Source organism: Microcaecilia unicolor, chromosome 11 (assembly GCF_901765095.1).
Source record: "Microcaecilia unicolor chromosome 11, aMicUni1.1, whole genome shotgun sequence".
Classification (NCBI taxonomy): domain Eukaryota; kingdom Metazoa; phylum Chordata; class Amphibia; order Gymnophiona; family Siphonopidae; genus Microcaecilia; species Microcaecilia unicolor.
In genome coordinates this window covers 55,381,477-55,405,903 of record NC_044041.1, presented here as the reverse complement: position 1 = coordinate 55,405,903, position 24,427 = coordinate 55,381,477, and the positions used below count along the sequence as shown (strand labels likewise).

At 44.4% G+C, this 24,427-nt stretch overlaps 1 protein-coding gene across 4 annotated transcripts in view; it reads right to left on the bottom strand.

Annotated features, from left to right (window-relative positions):
• ARVCF (ARVCF delta catenin family member) overlaps nucleotides 1-24,427 on the bottom strand; it is a 473,516-nt gene that overhangs the window by 31,534 nt on the left and 417,555 nt on the right. For all 4 annotated transcript variants that reach the window (XM_030218017.1, XM_030218015.1, XM_030218018.1 and 1 more), the window contains exons 9-11: nucleotides 15,101-15,228; nucleotides 4,440-4,590; nucleotides 1,317-1,509 (exon numbers count right to left, since the gene is read on the bottom strand). In XM_030218017.1, coding sequence (XP_030073877.1) covers nucleotides 1,317-1,509; nucleotides 4,440-4,590; nucleotides 15,101-15,228 — 472 coding nt within the window. The remainder of the gene's footprint in view (nucleotides 1-1,316; nucleotides 1,510-4,439; nucleotides 4,591-15,100; nucleotides 15,229-24,427) is intronic.

Sequence of the window (24,427 nt, the reverse complement as noted above, 5' to 3'; positions counted from 1 at the left end):
TAAGCATAAAAAGCTGGTAATCATGGTTACTTTTTTTTTAACATGTCTTCATAAAGTTCCTCTCTCAGGCGATATTTAACTACATCTGCATTGACTTGGGAACTTAAATGTGCCAGACTTATTGAGAAATCCTTGTTAAAATGGCTCTCCCAGTTGATAGCCTTTGCTTGCAGTTTCTGAGACTGGAGAGTAATAATTTCCTGTGGGTTTAGCAGAGGGCTACTAACTGCAAGCTCTGATAATTCCCAGTGGGCCTCATTGGTTCACATTCAGACAGTGGCGTACCGAGGGCGGGGCGGTGGGTGCAGTCCGCCTCGGGTGCACGTGACAGGAGGGGTGCAGGGAGCAGCCACGCGGCTGTCGGCTCCTCTGGTTCCCTGCTCCCTCTGTGCTTCCTGTTCCGGGTCAGAGGGAGCAGGGAACCAGCGGAGCCGACAGACACGCGGCTGCTCCCAGCAGGTAGGAAAAATGCAACGGGGGGAGGGGAGGCGATCCGCCCCGGGTGGCAGCCGACCAAGGAACACTACTGCATTCACACAACCAATCTTTAGTTTTCGGTTTCAGACAAAACCAGATGATAAATTTCGGCTGCAGTTTTGTTTGCAGCTGAAAGTGGCTAGACAGTTATGGTAGCTGTTTTGGTTTCGGACAAAATTGAAAAAAGCAGTTTCGGCTGGCGTCCAATCAGCAGTCGAGCCGCAGAGCGATTTAAGTGGCCAGCAGCCTCTCCTGCTTGCTTAAATTGCTTTGACTTTCATGCGGTTTGTGTTTAGCTCATTGGAAACCTTGGTTTGCTCCATGAAATACGCCTGTTTACCTTAGCGGTTTTGAACCTTTTGTTACTTGATAACAGATAAAGTTATCACGAATTAAAGATTTAAGAGAAAAGAGGGAGGGTTGTATGATTCAGGAAGCAGGATGGTAAGAGCAGAAATCACAGTGCAAAAGTGTATCTGCACAGAGCTCATGTTACTTCTCCTTGTTCCAGTGGCGTATTTATACCAGGTGCGTGTGTTGCATATGCACCCCCTGTCAGACCGCCTCCTCCCCATGCCTTAAAATTATCTCCCTCCAGTCATAGGCTGCCTGCTGCCTGCATCAGACTTTCTCTGTGAACTGTTCTGCCCCTTCTGACACTACTTTCTGTTTTGGGAAGGGCGGGACAGTTCACAGAGGCAGCCTATGAGTGCTGCTGCCGCTGCCCAGGCAAAGACCGGAGCGGAGCAGGTGATTTTAACGTACTGGAGGGCACGCATCCCCTGTTAAAAATTTCTGCCTACTCCACTGCCTTGCTCTCTTAGGTGGTACAGTCTTACCTGGAGGTATTGATGGTTACCAGTTTCTCAATGCCAGGTGTCTGGATAAGGGACTTTGCATTTTCACAGCTGTCAGTAATAATTTCATGGATAGTGTTCAGGACAGCCACGACTGTATCTTCTTCCAAGTTCTTAGCTGGCCTTTGTTGTCCCCCAGGTAGATTTCTCACCAGCTCACTCATAGCGTAATTGCCTGAGGCATAAAGGAGAAGCACCATCATAAGGCCACTAACCAGCTCAAGACTTTCAGGTGCCAGAATTTGGCAGGAAAAGATTCAAAACCAAAACCTTTTCTAAACTCTGACTGCAGGCTACTGAATGCCAGGAAGTGCTCGTGGGGAGCCTTTCTTGAAATGGCCCCTATCTCTTCTTGTCTCCCATGCCAACCCCCCACAAGCACCATTCTAAACCCAATCCCAAGACCCTGATAGCTGCCTCCCCCCTTCCCCAGGCCTACCTGAAACAAACCCTGGCGATCCAATGGAATGGGGCAGGAGTGAACCCCCATCACTCCTACCTTTGCAGCTCTAGGTTCTAAATGGCAGCTACAACCCCATTCAGTAGTCTTGTGGTACGCCACTAGGGATTAAGCTGCCATATAAGGGTAAAGACTATCTCTGTGTTGCAGCCACCACTTTGGACCTGACAAAGCAAGGGATAGACGTGTTTATGTGTAATCACTTACTATACCAGGGGCGCAGCCAGACTTCGGCGGGAGGGGGATCCACATTTTAGCCACCCCTGGCGCCGCCAACCCCCCCCCCCCCGCGCGCCATTGCCGACATCCCCCCTGCCGCCGCCGCCAACTTTGACCCCCCCCTGCTGACGACCCTCTCGACCCCCCTCCCGCCGCCAACCCTCCCCCGCCGTCACCTACCTTTGCTGGCAGGGGACCCCAACCCCCACCAGCCAAGGTCCTCTTCTTCCTTCGTTCTGTTTCTGAGTCTGACGTCCTGCACGAGACTCAGAAACAGAACGAAGGAAGAAGAGGACCTCGGCTGGCGGGTTTTGGGGTCTCCCGCCAGCAAAGGTAAGCAACGGCGGGTTGGTGGCGGGAGGTGGGGTTGAGAGGGTCATCGGCAGGGGGGTCCGGGGCCAAATCTACGGGGGCCCAGGCCCCAGTGGCCCCACATAGCTACGTCCCTGCTATACCGCCTTACCTAATAAAAAACCCAAGGTGGTTTACAAACTGACCCCCTTTTTACTAAGGCATGCAAGCAGCCGCTGCACGGCACTGCCGACACAGCCCATTCAAAGTGAATGGGCTGTGTCGGCATTAGTGAGCAGCTTAGTAAACAGAGGGGGGGGGGGGGTAAGGTATATCAAATTGAAAAGAACTCCATTCTAATATAGGAAAGAGGGCAAACACTCCAAGAGGAACACTTGCAGACAACACACACATACCACAGCAGCAGGGAGAGTGAGCGCCGTTTCGCAGACACCCTTACCCATCAGAACCAAACTGCTAGGCACCAAAGGCAGCCTCAAAATAGTGCGTCTTCAAAGTGGACTTAAAATGCTTGTAAGTTAATTCCCCCTCTAATAGCGGAAAGGAGACTATTCCATAATTTGGGGCCCATAAAAGAGAATGTAGATCCTTGAGTGGACTCTTACTTACTCCCAGATTCTAAATATGGCATCCAGATATGGGCGCCCAAATTTCTGCGTGTGCCTGAGATGCGCGTGCAAATTAATTGCTTAATGAGCTCAAAGACATCAATAATTGGGTGTTAACAACCAATTATTGATGTTGACACTCATTAAAATTTGCAGGCGTATCTGGCTGCTTGCTAATCTATAAGGTAGTGCGCCTAACTCCCATAGTGCATATCTCAAAAGAGGGCATGGCAATGGGAGGAGCATGCGCGTGTCAGGGGAGTTCCAAAAACTTGCATGCGTAGTTATAGAATACTGGGTAAGTGCGCCTAACTTGGATTCCAACATGTGCACCATGAAGGAGTGGAGGAGTGGCCTAGTGGTTAGAACATCGGTCTTGCAATCCAGAGGTGGCCAGTTCAAATCGTACTGCTGCTCCTTGTGATCTTGGGCAAGTCAGTTAACCCTCCATTGCCTCAGGTACAAAGTTAGATTGTGAGCCCTCCTGGGACAGAGAAATATCCAGAGTACCTGAATGTAACTCACCTTGAGCTACTACTGAAAAAGGTGTGAGCAAAATCTAAATAAATAAATAAATGTTTCAGCAGGCATGTCTGGCGTCCAAAGTTAGGCGCTAGATCATGCTTAAGTGATATTCTATAAAGAGGAGGCACCCTTTACAGAATAGCGAATACCAATGATTTTTTTCTGGTGCCTAATTTTGAGCACCTTTTATAGAATAAGGCCTATAATGAGCAGAATGGTGGGGGGGGAGGGGTGGATCAGTTGCTGAGTACCCATAGATTGAAGAACACAAGAAGAGGCATAGGATACTAAGAAAGCAGACAAGTAAGCTGGGTTCCCTGAGGATACGGCCTTATGTACTAAATAAAGAATTTTAAACTGAATGTAAGCAGTAGAGGTTTTTCTACAGTGGGGATACATGGTCAAATTTCCCTGCTCTACTCAGAAACCGTGCAGCTGTGCTGTGCAAGTGCCTAGGGATTGCTCCCCTCCTACCCCATTCCACCAGTGATTGTTTCAGGAAGGCCCGAGGGGGGGGGGGAGGCGGAAGTCCTCTGTGAGGATCTTCAGAGGGATGAGCGGGGCCTTGGACCAGGGTTTTAAAAGGAGTTTCTAGGGATCAGTTTGGGGGGGGGGGGGGGGTCTTTCCTTAGGTGCAAGGGGTCCAATATTTATACAGCTTTGGCCTGGAAGCATTGGATTGTGAGTTTGAGGCCTGATCCTCCCAGGCAGGAAAAATAATGGAGCTGGCATTACTTTTCCACAAATAACGCAGCTTAAGGAATTTAACACAAGCTGCTTTATTTGATTTGCATAATAATGAGGTGCTTTGCATATAATTGCATGCTTTGTGTCTCATCATTAAGCACCTGTGGTGACTTACACTAATGTGTGTTTCCAGTTAATGCACATTAAGGGTCAGAAATTGTATTTATTCCCTTAACGAACACTAGTAACTACCCCCCCCACCTATGACATGCTGTTTACCATCTAAGCACCTACCTGTAAGATCTTTATTGCGCCTGTCCATGGAAAGATTTCTCAGGGCAATTGCCACAGCTCGCACCACGTTGTCTGAATCAGACTGAAGCAATTCCACCAGGACTGGAAGTCCCCTCTCCTTCCGGACAGTTGCTCGAATGTATGTCGCCCACTGCAACACAGATGGGATGGATGGAGAAAGAAATGCTCTCAGAATCCTCTCTTTTCACTTTTTACAAGAATTTCATCTATCATTTCTGGCATTAAATAACCTAAAGCAGCAGGAGGAAATATCTCAAAACTTTTTTCAGTCCTTGCAAACTTTAACATCTCTACCACAAAAGAGTGACTTTGGGGCTCATTTCTTGAAAGAAAAAGAAACATTTGAAAAGTGGCATAAACCAGCAGATGGATGTATTTCTCTCCTTAAATGTTCAAATTGGTATTTTTGAAACCCATTTTCCAGACATTTTTCTATGCTGTTCATCTGCAGTGCATCCAAATCTCACAGGGCAATCAGGGGCGTGTTAAGGGCGGGATTTGGGCATTCCTAAGACTTGCACGTTTTTCAGCCATAATGGAACAAAATGAAAATGTCCACTACTAAAACTAAGACGTTTTGAGCTAAACTACAAAAAAGTGCCCTAAATGACCAGATGACAACTTGATTCTGTGTGTTTTTCACGTGGACTTTTTTTTCCCCAAAAAATGGGCCAACAAGATAAACACACAGAGCACAAAAACATCTAGCAAGTGGCCATTTTTGAAAAAAAAAAAAAAAAGATAGATATTTTCCTGTTTCAAAAATCGCTATATTCTCTATTTGGATCCTGGACGTTTTGAGCAAAACGTCCAAAGTTGGACTTAGACGTCATATTGAAAATGCTCCTCTTTGTAAACTACTACTACTGCTACTCATCATTTATTCAGTGCTATAAAAGTGATGAGTGTTCTTGGAACATGTGCCTAGACATAGCAGGGATCTTCTGAGGGGCTCTCAGCCTACCCCTAGGAAAACATGAAGAATCAGTGTCTTTGTAGAAGAGACAGGTTTTCCTGTACCTTTGTAAAAAGGATTAGCATTCCTGTCACATCTACAAGTTCTTTTAAATGAAAAGTGTAGTATTTGTAAGTGGAACTTGTTTTTACAGTGTTGTTTCCTTTTTTATGATTTTAAGAATATTTAGACCCCTGAAGCAGGCGTCTTTTACGCCAAAACACGGCCTGTGTCGGGTCTTTCAGAAATAAAGGACTCCTGTTGTCAAAGTCTTGAAGGCCCAGCTGAGCTTTTTTCTTTGGTTGGTATTTGTGAGTGGGCCCTTTTACTAAACCACCTTAAGCATTAACGTGTGGTTAACGTGGGAAAAATGGGCCAATGCAAGACACATTAAAGCATTTTGCGTTACTTTTGTCATTTGCTTGTGCTAACTGTATTTATTTTAAAAAACTTTTGGGAAGGGGTACGTTTGGGAGGAGAACGGGTGTGGAAGCACTGTTCAGTTAGCGCAATGACATTAGCGTGCACTAACCCTCGGATTCTATATAAGGCGCGGTGAGTAGCGCACATTAAATTGTGCACGCGGCCAATTTATGAGCACTACTCAATTGAGTAACAAGCCAATTAATAATTGGCTGATAACAACCAATTATCATCACTAATTGGCAATAATTGGAATTGGAAGTTGCACACACTTCTTTTTAGGCATATTTTAAAAAGAAGTGCACATAATTTCCAACACGCTTAGCTGAAAAAGGAGGTGCAGCCATGGGAGGAGTGTAGGGCTTGTCGGGGGTGCAATCACATTTGTGTGTGTTGTTATAGAATTTGGGGGAACACACGTACATTCAGGCGTGGGCATTTACACCAGGTTTTCAGTGGAATTAAAATGGTTTTAAATGGCCGCACCTAAATGTACGAGCATTCCCTTGAACTATGCGCTATTCTATAAACTGCATCTTACTGTAGACGCAGTTTATACAATTGTGCTAGGCGCATTATTCCAACGTGCCTACGTTTTGGACGCCATATACAGAATCCAGCACTAACTGAATAACGCTTATATCACAGGAGCCCTTAACACCTCCTAAATAGGAGATGGTAAGGCCTCTTGCACTCATTTTTTTCAGTAGCTGTGCACATGACCAGAAAAATAAGTAATTGAAAATGGGCTTAGCACACAGGAAAGTGCTGCACTAAGACACAGCAAGCTCATTTAATAGCACAGCTTAGTAAAAGGTCCCCTTTATGAATTAAAAGTATCATTTTAAAAAATTGTTTTATACATTTCCCTTGTAAACCTATGCTTAAGTTTCAAGGAACTCGAGATGTCTTCTGGAATCCAGAGCAGTTGAAAGTTGTTCTTTATAATATCTATTGAAATGGAAGCTTCTATTCCTCTGAAAGCGTTATGATTTAGCTGCAGAGAATGTTTAATCCAGGGTCTGCTGTGTTTTTAGTTTATTGTTATATCAATATGTGCAGTTTTCTTATGTGGGCTAAGAGGCCTTGATGTAGGAATTCATATTTCCTTTATTCTTTTTTTCTATATTGCTGTTATTGACTACTTTTGGCATAGCTTTTCATCATTTTATTTATGATTTATGGAAAATTTAATAAAGGTAAAGTATAAAACATAGTTTTAAGCAGCTTTGCTTTGTTTCCTCTCCATAGGCATCACTACAAGAGTGCAAGGGGATGCAAATGCACCACAAAAAATCTCAGTTGCACCCCCTCTGCACACACCCAGTGCAGTGGTGAGCTGCAGCTGATGCGGGAAAAAGACGTTTTGCCATTCCCACGGAAACAGTAAAAAGTCTTGCTCCCGCACGGTGAACACCCCCCCCCCCCCCCCACGAATACTGCTGGTGTCTTCCTCCCTCTCTCCTCCCCACCCCATCACAGTATCTTACTTATATAGCCAGCATACACAAAACAGGAAGTTGAATTAGAAGGCAGGACCCAGCAGAGGGAAGGCCCTGCAGAGCAGGCTTGTGGTGGGGATCCTGTTGGTGGCTGAATAAGCAAGATAGCATAGCAGTGGGGGAGGGGGCAGGACTGTGGGAGAGGGCGCTGGAAGAAGGAAGAGAGGTCCCCGTGTGAAGGGGGATCTGGCTGGAGCTGAAGGGAAGGGAGAGAGTGCTGGACAGGGGGAGATGGAGGGAAGGGACAGATGGCTGGACCCATGAAGGGGCTGCTGGAGGGAAGGGGGAGGGGACTGGGGCAGGAGTGGAGGGGCTGAAGGAAAGAGAGAGAGAGCGGTGCTAGACTGTGGGGGCTGCAGCTGAAGGGGAGGGACAGAGGTGCTGGAACCATGGGAGGGGGCTAAAGCTAGGGGAAAGGTGAGCAGAAGGGAGGAGGAGAGAGGTGCTGGATTGGGGGGGGGGAGCTGGAGGGCAGGGACAGAAAACCTGGACCCATGGGGGGGGGGGGGCTGCTGGAAGGAAAGGAGAAAGGTACTGGACTGGGAAAGGTTGTATGAATGGGATGGGGAAAGACTGCACTTGGATAGGAAGGCAGAGAGAGGGGGGGAAAAGGCTGTACATGAATGGAATGGAAGGGAGAGGGGGAAATGCTGCACTTAGGTGGGCAGGAAAGGGAGAGGAGAGGAGGAAATGCACATGGATGAAGGGGAGGAGATGAAAGGCAGCATATGAAGGGAAGAGGAGAAATATGCTGCACATATAGAGAAAGGAAGACGGGAAATATGCTGTACATGAAGGGAAGGAAAAAGTGAAAGCTAGACAGATTTCAGAAGGAGGCAGAAAAATTGAAGAAAACTGAATGTGAAAAGATCAGTGCCAGACATAGAACAGAAGGTGAAGAAGAAAGGAGGTGAGAAAATAAATAACAAATGGAAAAAGGGCCCTGGAAAAAAAGTTAAGAGCACAGACAGTGGAAAGCAGAACCAGAGATAGGAAACAAGATGATTAGAATAATAAAATCACCAGACAACAAAGGTAGGAAAAATGATTTTATTTTCAGTTTAGTGACTGAATTATGTCAGTGGAGGACATGCATTTCTTTCTATTTCTCTGGTACTGCAAGACATGTAGAGTCTGGTATCTCTGCTTTCAGTTTTTGTCTGCATGTTTTTTGTGGTTCCCTATTTTATATCAGGTGAGAATCATGCTCTACATCTGTAACTGAGGTGAAGGGATTCTGCTGGCATGTGGTGTCTGTGTAGGAATCTATAACAGTCCATCTTGTTCCAGTTTCCCAGTAGCAGGTTATTTTGGTGCTCTAAGGCCTTTCTTCATTAGGTGGGTTAGGGCTATTATGGTTTTATAAGGGTTTGAGTGCCTTTTTGCAGGGTTTTGTGTTATTTTTCAAAGTATCTGGCCTGTTTGAAAAATAAAAATGCTTATGATTAGTGGGGTCTCCACTTTTGGTAAAGCAGTGCTGGGCACACCCAGCCAGTTGGGTTTTCAGGATATCTACAATGATGATCCATGAAAGAGAGTTTCATACAATGCCTCCTTGGTATACAGACTTATCTCATACATTTTTCTTGTAGATATCCCAAAAACCCAACTAGCTGGGTGTGTCAAAAGGACTGAGTTGAGAAGCCCTGTGGTAGTCCCCACACAAACAAAAATCCAAAGTATCTGGCAGTGGAAGGAGCATGTATTATTCCTAAATTGATTGTCATAATTTGAATATTTTTTGTGTGTGGCTAGTTGTAAGGGGGTAGCTTCATTGTTGGGGAATATATTATCAATAGAAATCAAACAAAATAAAACATGGAAAAGAAAATAAGATGATACCTTTGAGGATTCTCACTGTGAAATCACTGGTACAGACTGAAAAGGAACAGAAGGGCACACTTCCCTGTAATTTATCCAGTTGCAAACTATGCCAAAATATTTCACAGGACCCCAAAGTCATCCACAAAGGAAAGATATTCAACATAAAGGGATCTTTCACTTGCTCATCTTCCAATGTGGTATATATCATTCAGTGTAAAAAATGTAACGAAGGATGCTATATTGGAGAAACAGGCCAGATGCTTAAGACAAGATTCAATTTACATAGACATCATATGAACAATACTGGTGCCAGCAGGGTTCCCACGCCTGTTGGTCAACATTTTACAGGACCAGGACACTGTACCAGTGATTTCACAGTGAGAATCCTCAAAGGTAACTTTAAAACCATACAAGAACGTAAGACCTTTGAAGTCAGAATGATTGAATATTTTAACACCCAACAGAAAGGACTTAACAAGGATCTGGGGTTCCTAGCCCATTATAAACCATAAAGCTGTATGTCTCTGTTGATCACCCTCCCCTCACCTATCCACACCCACCCTGTTAGAATATCAATGATATGCTTTGATGTCCCCATGCATACTTCCTACCCACCCCCCTCCTCCCACCCTGTCAGACTGTCATAGTAATGCTTGAATGTTTTCACTTATATACACTGTCAGCTAGCACATTTGCTTATTTCCGATCTGAGGAAGAAGGGCAACCTTCGAAAGCTAATCAAGAAATGTATTAAGTTATGTCCAATAAAAAAGGTATCATCTTATTTTCTTTTCCATGTTTTATTTTGTTTGATTTCTATTGATAACCTTAAGAGTGGACTAACACGGCTACCACACTCCTCTACTTGGGGAATATAGAATTTGTGGTACATAACTGGAGCTTCAAGGTTTATATTGAGATTCTGACCAATCCTATAGAGAATTCAAACTTCAAGCCCACATAGAGGAATTTGTTGAATGATGCTATCAATTATTTAATGATGAATTTACCGAGTAGTTTAAACAGGCTAGAGAGAGGAGGGTTTCTTTTTATAGAAGATTCCTAATTTAAAAGTGGAGGGGAGAAGGGGGTTATATATGGAAATGCCGCTTTGATTTGACCCCCCCCCCCACACACACATACCTAGCTTGCCCCTTGCTGCCACCCCAAATATTTATGTCTGAGACGCCACTGTTCCTCTCTAACTCTGGAAGCAACCGAGAGTGGAAGAACTTTACAATTTCAACCTTTCAACATCCTGGTACCTGATTATTTATTTATTTGTTACATTTGTATCCCACATTTTTTCCACCTATTACATTATGCCAGAGAGCTGTGTGCAGCCTCCGGAGTAAACAAATACAAGGTGTTGTTGTGCTAGGATAAGTTTCATGTGGTAGGATCGCAAATCACAAATGAAATCACACACAGCCTCCAAATAATGAACTCATGGGCGGGCGCATTCCAAGTAAAGCTAAACGCAGAAAAAACACAATGTCTCATCCTGTCCTCACAATACAACACAAACAAACCCAATACCATAAACACCCCAGACTACACCCTTCCGGTCTCAGACAGCCTGAAAATTCTGGGAGTCACAATTGACCAAAATCTCACATTCGAAGATTATGCGAAAAATACAGCAAAGAAAATGTTCTACTCAATGTGGAAACGTAAAAGAATCAAACCTTTCTTCCCAAGGGAAGTATTCCGCAGCCTAGTACAATCAATGGTGCTCAGTCATCTAGACTACTGCAATGCCATTTATGCCGGATGCAAAGAACAAATCATTAAGAAGCTTCAAACCGCTCAAAACACAGCAGCCAGACTCATATTTGAGAAAGCGAAATATGAAAGCGCCAAACCCCTAAGAGAAAAACTACACTGGCTTCCACTAAAAGAACGAATTATGTTCAAAGTTTGCACCCTGGTTCATTAATTTATAAAATCGTTCACGGAGAAGCACCGACCTACATGTCAGACCTTATAGACCTGCCTATTAGGAATGCAAAAAGATCATCACGCACATTCCTGAATCTTCATTATCCTAACTGCAAAGGACTAAAATATAAGTCCACATACGTGACCAGTTTCTCATACATCTGCACGCAGCTATGGAACGCACTCCCGAAGGCCATAAAAACAACGCAAGACCTAACCATCTTCCGAAGGTTACTGAAAACAGATCTTTTCAAGAAGGTGTACCATAAGAATCCATCTTAAACTCCAAATAACAACACTATTCACGACATATACCAATCGAAATATTATCACATGACTGATCTACCTCTTTATATTAATGATTAAGCAATACCACTTTAACCCTATGTTGAATAGGGTCGCTTTATAGTCGATGACCAAATATATGTTACAATCCAATTTACTGCTCAGGAACCTTCATACACTACTTTAATTTATTCTTCTTCACCATGTATGTATGCACATGGTGTATATATATATATCAAGATTTGTCCCATCTATGTTATGTTCCATGTCTGTTACCATGCAGGTATGCACTTAACGCAACATCATTTGTAATTCTGTTACCCGGAAATGGCAACCGCCATTACGGCAAATGTAAGCCACATTGAGCCTGCAAATTGGTGGGAAACTGTGGGATCCAAATGCTACAATAATAATAATAAAGGTGATCCTACAACAGGAGAAATTGTGTAAAGACTATGACGAACTTTAATGTTGTTTTGTCGCAGAGATCAAGCATTTATGTTGGATCGGTAGGGTATGCCTTTTTAAACAGGTGGGTTTTAAGTGTTTTTCTGAAGTGTAAGGTGATAAACCTGTGTAGTATAATGCATGAATTATCATAAATAAACCAATCTTATCTCACACACAAAAGACTAAATTGTATAAAAATATTAGCACTAATCACTATTCTTATAAATGGCTTTCAAGTTGGGCACCATTCAAAGAATAGGGCTTAGAATCGGGAACTGGGCCCAATTTTAGGCACGAGGATTTATACAAACTGAAATCTGCTGTAAATCCTTGCACCTAAATTAGGCGTGACTCTGCTTTATTCTATTACACTGCGTGCTAAGAATACTTCTGACTCGCCCATGCCCCCCCCCCATGACCACACCCCTTTTGGATCTGCATGTAAAATTTACGTGCGCATCTTTATGGAATACAGAGTACAAAGATGCATGCGTAAATTCAAAATAGTGCAAATTAGCACCAATAATTGACTGCTATCGTTCAAGTACTGGTGCTAATTGGCTCACGGTTCAATTAAATTGCACGCCCAAATTTCACACGCAATTTTGAGTGTCATATAGAGTGAGGGGGAAGAGGTATGAGGAACAGAATTTTCAATGGTTAGCCTCTTTTTGATTCTAGTACATGAAGACAATTTTCAAACAATTTTACCTAGATTAAAAAATTGATACTGGAAAATCACCCTCTCTCTGTGGGCAAAGGCACCCATGCTGTTTCATTTTTATCTAAAGGTAATCAATAGAAATAAAACAAAATAAAACATGGAAAAGAAAATAAGATGATACCTTTTTTATTGGACATAACTTAATACATTTCTTGATTAGCTTTCAAAGGTTGCCCTTCTTCGTCAGATCGAAAGCTAATCAAGAAATGTATTAAGTTATGTCCAATAAAAAAGGTATCATCTTATTTTCTTTTCCGTGTTTTATTTTGTTTTATTTCTATTGATTACCTTTAAAAGTGGACTAACACGGCTACCACCCCTCTCTATTTTTATCTAAGACACAAGAGGTAGGAAATGCAAGGGGATTTCCTTTTAAACGCCTGTCAGCTGCCTTATGGTGCAAAGGGAAGCTAGTTTTCAAATCCTGCTTCTCCCATTGATGCTCCCTGTGACACTGAGCAAGTCACTTCACCCTCCATTACCTCAGGTGCAAACCTAGGGCCCTGTTTTCTAAGTTATGTTATGGCAAATAACATGTTACTGAACAATTAATGCATGTTAACTGACAATAAACATCATTATATGCAAATAATGCATAGTAATGCAAAACATTTCATTCTAATGTGCATTTAAAATGAGCTAATCTGTATGCAAATACATGCAAAGCAGCTCATTATTATGCAAAATGAATAACAGAGCTTGTGTTAAACTTCAAAAACTGTATTATTATTGGAACGCTAACACCTCCTGAGTGATTATTGATTTTCTCCCAGGCACAACTTAAAGGAGCCTGTGAATATGTACATACACATGGATAGATACACATCATGTATGTATGTCTATTAAAAAAATAATTCCTTCTACCTCCAATCTATTTTTCAGAATCAAGCACCCCCTTCCAGAATCCGCTCCAACCCTGATCAGTTTTTCACAGGGCCACTGAAAGGGGGAGGGGGGGGGGGCAAAATTCCCCGGGCCTGGCCTCCAAGCTTCTTCCCACCTGCTTCCGGGTCTGTCCTCTCCTGCTCCTGCGTGCTGCCCAGGACCCGGATGACTGCATTAACGCGAAATCGCATTAATGCAATCCTCCGGATCCTGACTCCCGGCAGGGACAGGAGCTGCGCAGGAAAGGACAGAGTGAGGGAGCAGACAGAAAGGTGCAGGGGTGGCGGCCTGAGTGTGGGGGGTGGGAGCATGGTGTGGTAGCGGCGAAGGGGGCATGGGGGGGGTGCACGTGGTAGTCCAGTTCTGACCCCGGGCCCGGTTCTGTCTCTCGGCGGCCCTGGTTTTTCAAACTTAGAATCCCTCTCACCTCCCAAACACTTACTGGGTTAATCACTGCATCTAGTGGCTCCATGTTCAAAATGATACTGCCAAGTCCCTAGTGTTACTTGCATGGTACTACTGCTATGGATCAGGCTGCTAGATAAAGGGATGCTCCATCATAGTTCACTTATTTGGCAGCCTGACCCCCTAGCAGTAGTACCACGAGATTACCATTTTTTAAGACACTGGAGCATCAAGGATACCCAAACAGGTTTTGGGGATGGTTGAGATGGTGCTCTAATTAAAAAAAAAATTTAAACTTCACTGGCCCTTTTAAAAGACCCATCTTTGCACTGCTGTGCCTGGGAATGCATGACCCTGGTTGATGCATGCAAAAAAAAAAAATTACCATGGGATTCACTAATTCCTGGTACCCCATAGTCAGTGATTTACATAGTACATTTTCCTGTGCTAAAATTGCATACAAATACATATAAACACAACGTAAGTGCCTGCTAGACTCCACATTTTCCGTGGGAGTTTCTGTTTGGCATTTCAGTTGTAGGCCCACCAGCATTGTACACAATGTAGGCATTTTAAAAAGAGCCCCATGATGTCTCAGTAGGAATGGAGCTAAGAGAGATATAAGAAATTACTTGAAGTTTTATTTGTAATTCATGCTGAGCAACAGCTCATATTGTGCAGTATACTAGTGGCGTATCCAGACTTGACATTTTGGGTGGGCCCAGAGCTAATATGGGTGGGCACTGTGTATATAGGTATGAGTAGTGTTTCTTGGGATACTACAAAATAATGCTTTAGAATGCACTTGATGATGGATTTCTAAGTAGTGTACCAATAGAAATCAAACAAAATAAAACATGGAAAAGAAAATAAGATGATACCTTTTTTATTGGACATAACTTAATACATTTATTGATTAGCTTTCGAAGGTTTCGAAGCTAATCAAGAAATGTATTAAGTTATGTCCAATAAAAAAGGTATCATCTTATTTTCTTTTCCATGTTTTATTTTGTTTGATTTCTATTGATAACCTTCAGAGTGGACTAACACGGCTACCACACTCCTCTACTTAAGTAGTGTACCAAACAGCTGTACTGCAGAGCCCACCTGCACCCAGAAACCCACCTACATAAAATTTAAAACTGGGTGGGCCTGGGCCCACCCAGCCCCACCCATAGCTACGTCCCTGCAGTAAACAGTAGCTATAGCTTCCTGTTCTAAGAACTTTTTGTTCCGGCCTACTTACTGTCCAGTTTCCAGCACTGAGGTTCTGCAGAGCTCCTGCTGCAGCTTCTAAGGTGTTGAAGTTTTGGCTCTCTGTCAGGATGGAGAGGTACAGCCGAACTACTTCTGGCTGGTAAAGCAGCTCAAAACCTGTGGAGAAGTAAACAGATTAAGATATGGTCAGAATGAACAAGGGGCGGAAATTTGCTGTGTGTTTATCTGATCTTCTTGTACATGATAAATGAAACACAGTATGCTAAAGTTCACCGTAAATATAAAAATCAGGAGGATTTTCTCCTATGGCAAAATAGTGACTCCCCATCTAAGTACCAGAACTATGTGCACAAGTACTGTACCACCATCAGCTCCACCGAGTATGAAACAGGACCAGTGCCACCAGGGGGCACCAGAGGAGCACTGGATTAGAGAGAGAGTTCTATGGCAAAAAGTCACAAGGAAATACAGAGCAGACGGGTCAATGTTTGTTAATTAGCTGGGTGGGATTGGAAATGCAGGCCAGAACTACAAGACTCAGTCTTGGCATTCATGACAATAGGCATCTCCTCTCACCTCAGCTTTAAAGGGGTAAATAGATCTCTGGCTTCTGCTCCATTTTACCAACAGAGATGCCAAGGTTGAACCATGCCAAAGAGTGGGATTTTCCAAACTGTATATGACGGATGTAAATCTAGAATGAAAATTTAAGTGTAATACTGTTTTGCAAATGAGAGAAAAAAAAAAAAGGCCAGCATAAATTTGCTTTCCTTTGGAGCCTCTGAAAGGATACAGACAGAGTGGGCAAATTCTACAGGCTGAAAATTGCTCTCCACTTACTGGCTAAAAGCATGCATACAGATTTCAGAACATGTCCTTGCAGGGGAAAAGGGATAGTGGGCAGGCAGCATGAAGGGCAGTGTGCTTAGATTTCCTCTACTGTTAGGGTCAATTTGGCTATTCTTTTAGGCATGCCCCTCATGAAAGCAGTAATCAAGTTCAGTACACTGACACTGAGCCTCTAATGAATGAGAGGAGGTGCTGAAAGAGTACTGGATGACAGTGAGAAGGCCTTCAAACCAGCGATACACCCTGGAGAGAGACCTGAAATCTCTGTACTAGGGATCTGGGTCATGGCATTCAGAATGTGCAGATTGCTGCCAGTGTACGAACTGTGGTGATTTAAACATACTGAATCAGGTCAGCCCATTTCAATGAATAGTCATCTCTACATGGCAAGCTTATTCACTAGCCAGCAGTGAATTCAGAAAGTACATTCGGAGCCTGCAAATCTAGACAGAAGTGCAGATAACTAACACTCTCATTATCGCCATAGTATTAGCCAGTGGCATAGCCATGGGGGGAGGGGTGCCTCAGGGGCCTGAGCCCCTCCACTTTGAGTTTATACCTCCCTAAAATTGCAGTGCAAGGCATCTGCTGCTACCAGTATGTTTCAGCACACAAAGTACATAAGTATTGCCACACTGGGAAAGACCAAAGGTCCATCAAGCCCAGCATCCTGTTTCCAACAGTGGCCAATCCAGGTCACAAATACCTGGCAAGATCCCAAAAAAGTGCAAAACATTCTATACTGCTTATCCCAGAAATAGTGGATTTTCCCCATGCCCATTTAATAATGGTCTATGGACTTTTTCTTTAGGAAGCCGTCCACACTTTTTTTTTTTTTAACTCCACTAAGCTAATCGCCTTTGCCACATTCAATGGCAATGAATTTCAGAGTTTAATTACACATTGAGTGAAGAAAACGTTTCTCCAATTCGTTTTAAATTTACAACATTATAGCTTCATCGCATGCCCCCTAGTCCTAGTATTTTTGGAAAACGTAAACGGACGCTTTACATCTACCCCTTCAACTCCACTCGTTATTTTATAGACCTCTATCATATCTCCCCTCAGCCGCCTTTTCTCCAAGCTGAAGAGCCCTAGCTGCTTTAGCCTTTCCTCATACTGGGAGAGAAAGGTCATAGAATGCTTTGAGTCGGGGGAAGGATGAGAGGATAACACAAGGTAGCAAGGCGCCATAAGAGCTACTCTATTCCACATTTAAGGTGGATCTGTTTCGTCTTTCAACCTTTCCTCTTCATTTGGCTTCCTTTGTTTTTAAAGAGAAGAGGAAGGTGTGAGTTGCCATGGATCCCTGCTGACTGCAGGTAATTTCTGGTGTGATGATGGTTTGCTGAATGTATGCCAATGTTACTTCTTTGTATGCCTCCTCTCTCTCTCTAGAAATCTCTCAGTCTCACGCCGTGAATAAATGGTGGAGGAAACAGCATCATTGAGGACTCATTTTACCCTGATTTTCAGGAACCTTATCACAAATGGATAATCCCTTATTTTTAAGTAGGATGGATTTACAACCTCAATCCTAGATCATGATTTTTGGGCTCATCTCTATTTGCTCGATTTTCGAGGCCATACGTCTGTTGTCAATTTTTCCTTTTTTTATAGTACATGCATAAAAGTTTGAATGGTTCTCACAGATAAAATTGATTCAGATGATATTCAAAGGCAGGTGGCTGCTAATTGGATAAGCATTGGTCAGTGGAATAATTAATTAGTGGTCTTCACTGGATGTTTTACACTTTGAAATGAAGTGTCCTTTTGAGGTTTGATGATCGTCAAGACAAGTGGCCCAATATAGCAGGATTGCTGGCATTTTTTTACCTTTAGCATTCATGATGCATATAGTATTGGTTTTGACAACTCCAGGACTCCTGATGCAGGCCTTGTGGCCGAAACACAGCCCGTGCCGAGTCAGGCCTTGCTTTGAGTAAAGCTTTATAGTACCATTACTAACGGAGCGGTTTCATTGTCATCTTCGCTGTGGTTTTTTTGCTATTTGAGCTGGTTTGTGAGGATTGTTTCTTCTGTATTGCTGTTTGTTGACTGAATGTTACCACTGAATATTCCCCCTGACTGCCTCACCACTATCCAGATACTTGTGGAGCAGTCCATGGGCGGAGCAATAGGTTATAGTGTTACTTGGATCTCTAACCAGTAAGCACAGGCTTTTGCAGCACAGTAGCCTGAAAATCACTGCTAATGTATCAAGAGTGGGGCGGTCCACCCTGGATGCAGACAGCACGGGGTTGCATGGAGCAGGCGCAGCTGCCGGTCCCTTGCCCCCTCTGATGTCAGCCTCCTGTTCTGGCCAAGGGACCAGCAGAACAGACAACCGTGCACCTGCTCCGCACACCCTTTTGCTCAGAGGAGATGGATGCTCCATCCCGGGTGGCAAATAAGGGGTCCTTTTATTAAGGTGCACTGAAAAATGGCCTGCGCTAGTGTAGTCATGGGTTTTGGGCACACACAGAATCATTTTTCAGCGCACCTGTAAAAAAATGCCCTTTTAAAAATTTTTGCCGAAAATGGACGTGCGGCAAAATGAAAATTGCTGCGCATCCATTTTGGGTCTGAGACCTTACCGCCATCCATTAACCTAGTGGTAAAGTCTCACACGGTAACCGGGCGGTAATGACTTAAGTGTGCCAAATGCCACTGATACCCGCGGCTTATCTTTTGACTGCGTGTATCGGACGTGTGGCAAAAATGAAATTACCGCAAGAGCCAAGTGGTAGCTGTGCAGTAACTCCATTTTGGTGTGCATTGTGCATGCGTAGGCGCTTACGTGGCTTAGTAAAAAGGCCCCTAAGGTAGGTACGCCACTGGCTAACCATATAGCACCGCTAGTAATTGCCAATTCCTAGATATTCAGTGCTAGCTAGTATCCAGACACTGGTGCTCAATAACCTCTGTTTTTTTTTCTTCTCTTTTACCTGTGGTGGCTGGTGTTTTCAAAAATGCTGACCACTATGGGCTTAGAATAATCCCCAATATTTTCCGATGTCCAGCCATGCAGTTCCCACATGAAAAGAACATACTGGGACAAACCAACAGTCCATCAAGTCCAGTATCCTGTTTCCAACTGTGGTCAATTCAGGTCACAACTACCTGCCAAGATCCCAAAAGAGTAAAACAGTTTTTATGCGGCTTATCCCAGAAATAAGCAGTGGATTTTTCCAAGTTCATCTTAACAATGACTTATGGACTTTTCTTTTAGAAACTTGTCTACATGTGAGGGAAATTTGAGCAGCAGCAGCTCTAAAAAAGAAAGGGGATGGGATTTGATATACCCCCCCTTTTCTGTGGTTACAGTCAAAGCGGTTTCCATATTATATTATTACTTATTTTGTAACTGGGGCAATGGAGGGTTAAGTGATTTGCCCAAAGTCACAAGGAACTGCAGTGGGAATTGAAAGAACTGTTGTATCACATGTCACCCACTTGTGCAGCTGATTCATCCTGCTTGTTGATGGAGAAACATCCCTTTCCCCCCTTGTCCTTCCTGAATAGTCATGTGGTTGCCACGTTAGCCCACATAGAAATAAAAGTCAGCAAATAAAATATAAGTGAGAATATTTCCTAGATTAAGCTGTGATTGTTGGTTGAGTCTTGAAACCAGGTCACAAATATGTTAAGACCTCACCCACATCTTTGGTTTGCTGACTTAGGGCCCCTTTTACCAAGCTGCGTCAAAAGGGGGTCGGCGCTGGCGTTAGTGCAAGTTTTCGCCGACGCCCCCTTTTACTGCAGCTGGTAAAAGAGAAGTCTCGCCTTCCTGCAAGAAATGGTAATGCGACAAGTAAAGCACTTGTTGCACGGCCATTTCGGGGGAGGGAGGAGCCCTTACAGCCACCCATTACCGCCAGGTACACTCCGGCGCTACAAAAATAAATACATTTTTGTAGCACCAGAAATGACAGCACACTAGGGGTGGGAAGTACCGCCGGGCTGCCAGTACTTCCTGTATAGCGAGTGGTAAGCCCACGTTGGGTTTACTGCCGCTTAGTAAAAGGAGCCCTTCATTTATTGATGTTTTTTCCTCAGCACTGCTCTCCCTGGCTACTTCAAGCTAGAAGTATTTATAAAGCACCACAAGCCACCATCCTTCATTCTCTGGGAAAGCAGGGCTGTTCAAGAGATTGAATTTGATTTCTTACCTCTCTGAATTCAAACCTAGGATGATTTACATTTGGGTACAGTTGGGATTTCCCTGTCCAATATTCAAAGCAATTTAACTAGGCAAAAGAGGTAACTGCCCTGTTAAACCACACGGAGGCCCCGATGCTCAGAACTCCGGCGCTGTTCCAAATAGTGCCATAAAAATACCGCTGGAACAGCGCAGAACAACGACCTAATCCTCAACGCTAATGAAATGCAAATATCAGTGTGCTCATAGTGTTCAGCATTAGGAAGTTATGCAGGAGGATTGTGCTTTGGTGCGGGAGGATTGTGCTTGGCGCCAGGGGCATAGCGAGACCTCGGCGGGAGGGGGGCCAGAGCCCGAGGTGGGGGGCACTGTTTAGCCACCTCCTCCCGCTGCCGACCCCTCCCCCACGTCCACCACCACCACCGCCGCCCGCCCTGCCGCCGCATCAGGTACCTTGTGCTGGCGGGGGTCCCCAATCCCCGCCAGCCGAAGAATCTTCTTCAGCGCCAGTCGGCTCCAGCGTCTTCGTTGTGTGATCATCTGTTTCTGACGCCTTTCATCCTGCACGGGGCTACATGCATGGTGCAGGACGTAAGGCATCAGAAACAGATGATCACACAACGAAGGCGCCGGAGTCGACTGGCGCTGAAGAAGACTCTTCGGCTGGCGGGGATTGGGGACCCCCGCCAACAAACAAGGTACCTGATGCGGCGGCGGGGCGAGCGGGCTGCAGGTCAAATGTAGAGGGTGCCAGAGCGTAATCTGTGGGGGCCCATGCCCACGTGGCCCCACGGAGCTACGCCCCTGCTTGGCGAATGCGCAGAAGAGTTCTGTGATAAGCTCGGCTCCTGTGCGCATGTGCTTGGTAAAGCCCGACCATGAAGCACATATTGGCGTCTGTTTTCTGCGGCCTAAACATAAGCATTTTTTTTTTTTAGCTTGGATGCTTATATTTAGATGCAGGAAACAGACACCAATGTGTGCTTTCACTTTGGTCTGCTGGTTCTCACCACTAGTGCTTAAGGGCTTAAACGGGCTTCCTGCTGTTTCCAAAAGCATTCAAGACCGGCAGATTTTGCAGAAAGATTCATGAGAGAAGCATGAGAAATCCTCTCTTCCAACACCCTAACGCCTGCTCTGACGTGGCATTATTTTTTGCAGCAGTAAGGCAGTTCTGTTTCGGGCGCTCTTTTCTGAGCATTTGGGAGGAATACAAAATGACCTCATTTACATGAGTTTGACTACATTTGCATGCTATCTGCAGTAATGCCTAGCATGCTCATCGTTTCCCGTGCTAGACCCTTCTGAACATTCTGCGGAGGTAAATGTGGGCACTGGTATGGCGCTAATGGCTTCTAGTGCCCGCGTTTACTTCTGAGCATTGAGACCTGAGTGGGTTAGGAGTAGCTACTTAGTGGTACTTAACAGGCAGTGCTGCTGAATATCTGCTCTGACTGCTGCAAAACTTTCCAATTATTGCTGGGCTTGGAGAAGGAGTCTGGGTGGACCAGGGAACCAGGAGTTATGTAGGTTCTGGTGATATTCAGTGCTGGTACCCACTTAGCTAACTGGGCACGCTGGACTGCATAAACACAAACCCTAACTCTCCTGGTTAGCTATGTATGTATGGCACTGAATAACAGCCGTACTCGGATAGACTACAGACACTGCCGAGGACACTGAAAATTCAGTGTTAGTAGCCAGACACTGGCATTGAATATCTAGGTCTAATTTAACTGGTGATCAGGGCCCACATTAGGGGCAGGCAAAGAGGGCAATTGCCCTGGGCCCCCATACCTACCTCAAACTAAAGAAGGCATAGGCTGAAGGCTAGCTTTTGGGCTCCCTCCCAGGTTTCTGCCCTGTTTGGCAATCAGTAGTTAATAAAATGCTGGCTACTGTTGGCTGCACACTGACCCTATAATTTGTGCTTGAGGCAATGGAGGGTTAAGGGACTTGCAGAGTGTCATAAGAAGAGTCAGTAGAAGAGGAGATATTTGAACACTGATTTTTTTCTCTGTAACCACTAGGCCATGCCTCCACACCAAAGGACCATTGATTTGGGTCAGGTGGTAGTTCTCTGAAAGACTTCTAAAGCTCCTGATTGTTTTCTGCAGACCAGGAACTGTAGCATCCAGAGCCTGAGTCAGGAGGCATCCTTTCATTTTAAAAGCATTTTCTGTTTTGTTCCTCCTGACCTGCCACTGCCTGTCTCTTATAACCAGGACCTTCATGTTCTAACACTATCACATTCTTTGGCCACCAGCTGCCAATAATGTAATGTTGCCACTACAGCTTCCCAAACCCCACACCTCCAGATGAAAATCAGCTGGTTTTTTTTTCTCACGGCTTTTTCTTTCCTAGACTTCCAGTGGTTGGTTTGCTTGAAAGTGCAGGATGTTATTAATAACAAGATAAAAATACAGCTTTCTAACTGGAAAGGGTGTCAATTAGGAACAAATATAGAAAGAAAAAGATCCAGCAGTGTTCACTGTATTCTCTCTCCTGCGCTAAGTACAGCAGGGCTGTGTCTATAGAGAATCACTCAGCCCTGAACACTGACTGCTTTCCAATTCAGATAAACCTGTCCCAGCTCCCAGAAAAGACTCATCTAATGCAAGGGTATTGACAAGAGATAAATGAACAAATAAAGGATAGCATGATTCTAATTCGCAAATTCGCAAGGGGCTTAATAACCTGCTGCAGCCAGCTCCAAATACTCTGGCCAAAACACTTTGCTCTTTGAAGTTGCTAATTAGTTCCTGCTGCAATTTAGAGTCAAAAGCACATTTTCCCCCAGTTCTTTCTCTAGGTTTGGTGAAAGCTGTCACATGTTCCCACAGGATGCTGCCAGGTGTCTCAATCCCTCTCAATTGCTTCCCTGCACTTTTGGCAGGGCACTCAAATACTTTCTTCTGAATCAGAAGCAAAGTATGAGGAGAAGCTGAGAGGTAAATCACAAGAGAGCGTGTTAACCTCAGATTAGTACAGATCAGTAAAAATAAGGCAGCTGCTCTGACAGCAGTAATGTATATTTAATCATAGCTTTATGGCTTCATGTAAACCAGTGCTCTTTGAGGATCTCCTGGTCAGCTAGGTTTTCAAGATATCCACAAATCTGCATGTATGGCTTCTACTACAAGAAATTTTTTAAAAAAGGAGATAAGCCACCCTACTCAAAGTCAAACGAACAGACAAACAGAGTAGGGATGGATGACAGTTTTCCAACAGAAGAGAGAAAAGGCATTAGAGGTCAAATATTAATAAAAACACTCTTCAATCAAAGCAATATTTCTCCAATTGCCGTATAGAGTCCACAGAGAGTGATACAACAAAACTTCCAGTACCCGACACGGATCCGCGTTTCGGCAACAATGCTTGCCTCAGGGGTCGCAGTGTCGGCAGTTGTAATATGCAATGGTAGTAATCAAATGTAGTGTGCAGCAAGCAGCTCTGATGGAGAAAGCAGAAAACAAAGGAAAACCACAAAATCAAGTGTTGCGTGGCGACAAATGCCGAGTGTGCATGGAGAAATACTGATTTGATAAAAGAACATTTTAATGACATTTGACCTCTAGTGCCTCCTCTCTTCTTCTGGAAAACTGTGGTCCATCCAGTGGTGTAGCTATGGGGGGCCATGGGGGCCTGCCCCCCCCCAATTGGCTCTGAGGCCCCCGGTTTGGCTGGCGGGAGGGTCCCCGACCCCAAGCCCCGCCAGCTGAAGCGTTTATCTGTCCCGTGCTGGTCTCGCACTTGCCCCTCTCCTGTTTCCAATTGCACATACTCAGTTTCAATAAAACAAGCATGCATTGCATGGCATGCTGAAAACAGGAGAGGAATCAAGTGCAAGACCAGCGCGGGACAGGTAAATGCTTCAGCTGGCAGGGATTGGGGACCCCCACCAGCAAAGGTACCTTGCGGTGGTGGCGGTGGGAAGCGGCAGGGGGGGGGGTCAGAAGCAGCAGCTGGAGGAGCCAGTCTAAAATGTGTCCCCCCAGTTTGAGCTCTGGGTCCATCCCTACTCTATTTGCCTGTTTGTTCCACTGCAAGAAAACATATCACATGCATATTCATTATGGGTAACCTGAAAATCAGGGACAGATGAGAGGCAAGGATCTGTGATGCTATGACAGCAGACCAGCAAACACACACAAAGCTGCAGTAATGATATAAAAGTTTAAAGCACAAATAAAATCACAATCCCTAACATGGCCACATTTTGACTACAACTGCATCAGGGGCAACTAGAAGGGGATAGAGCAAAGTTTGCCTCCCTCTAGAATAACAAAAGGCATTAAGTTTTTATATCACGACTGCTGTGCTGTGAGTGCTGCTGCTCATAAC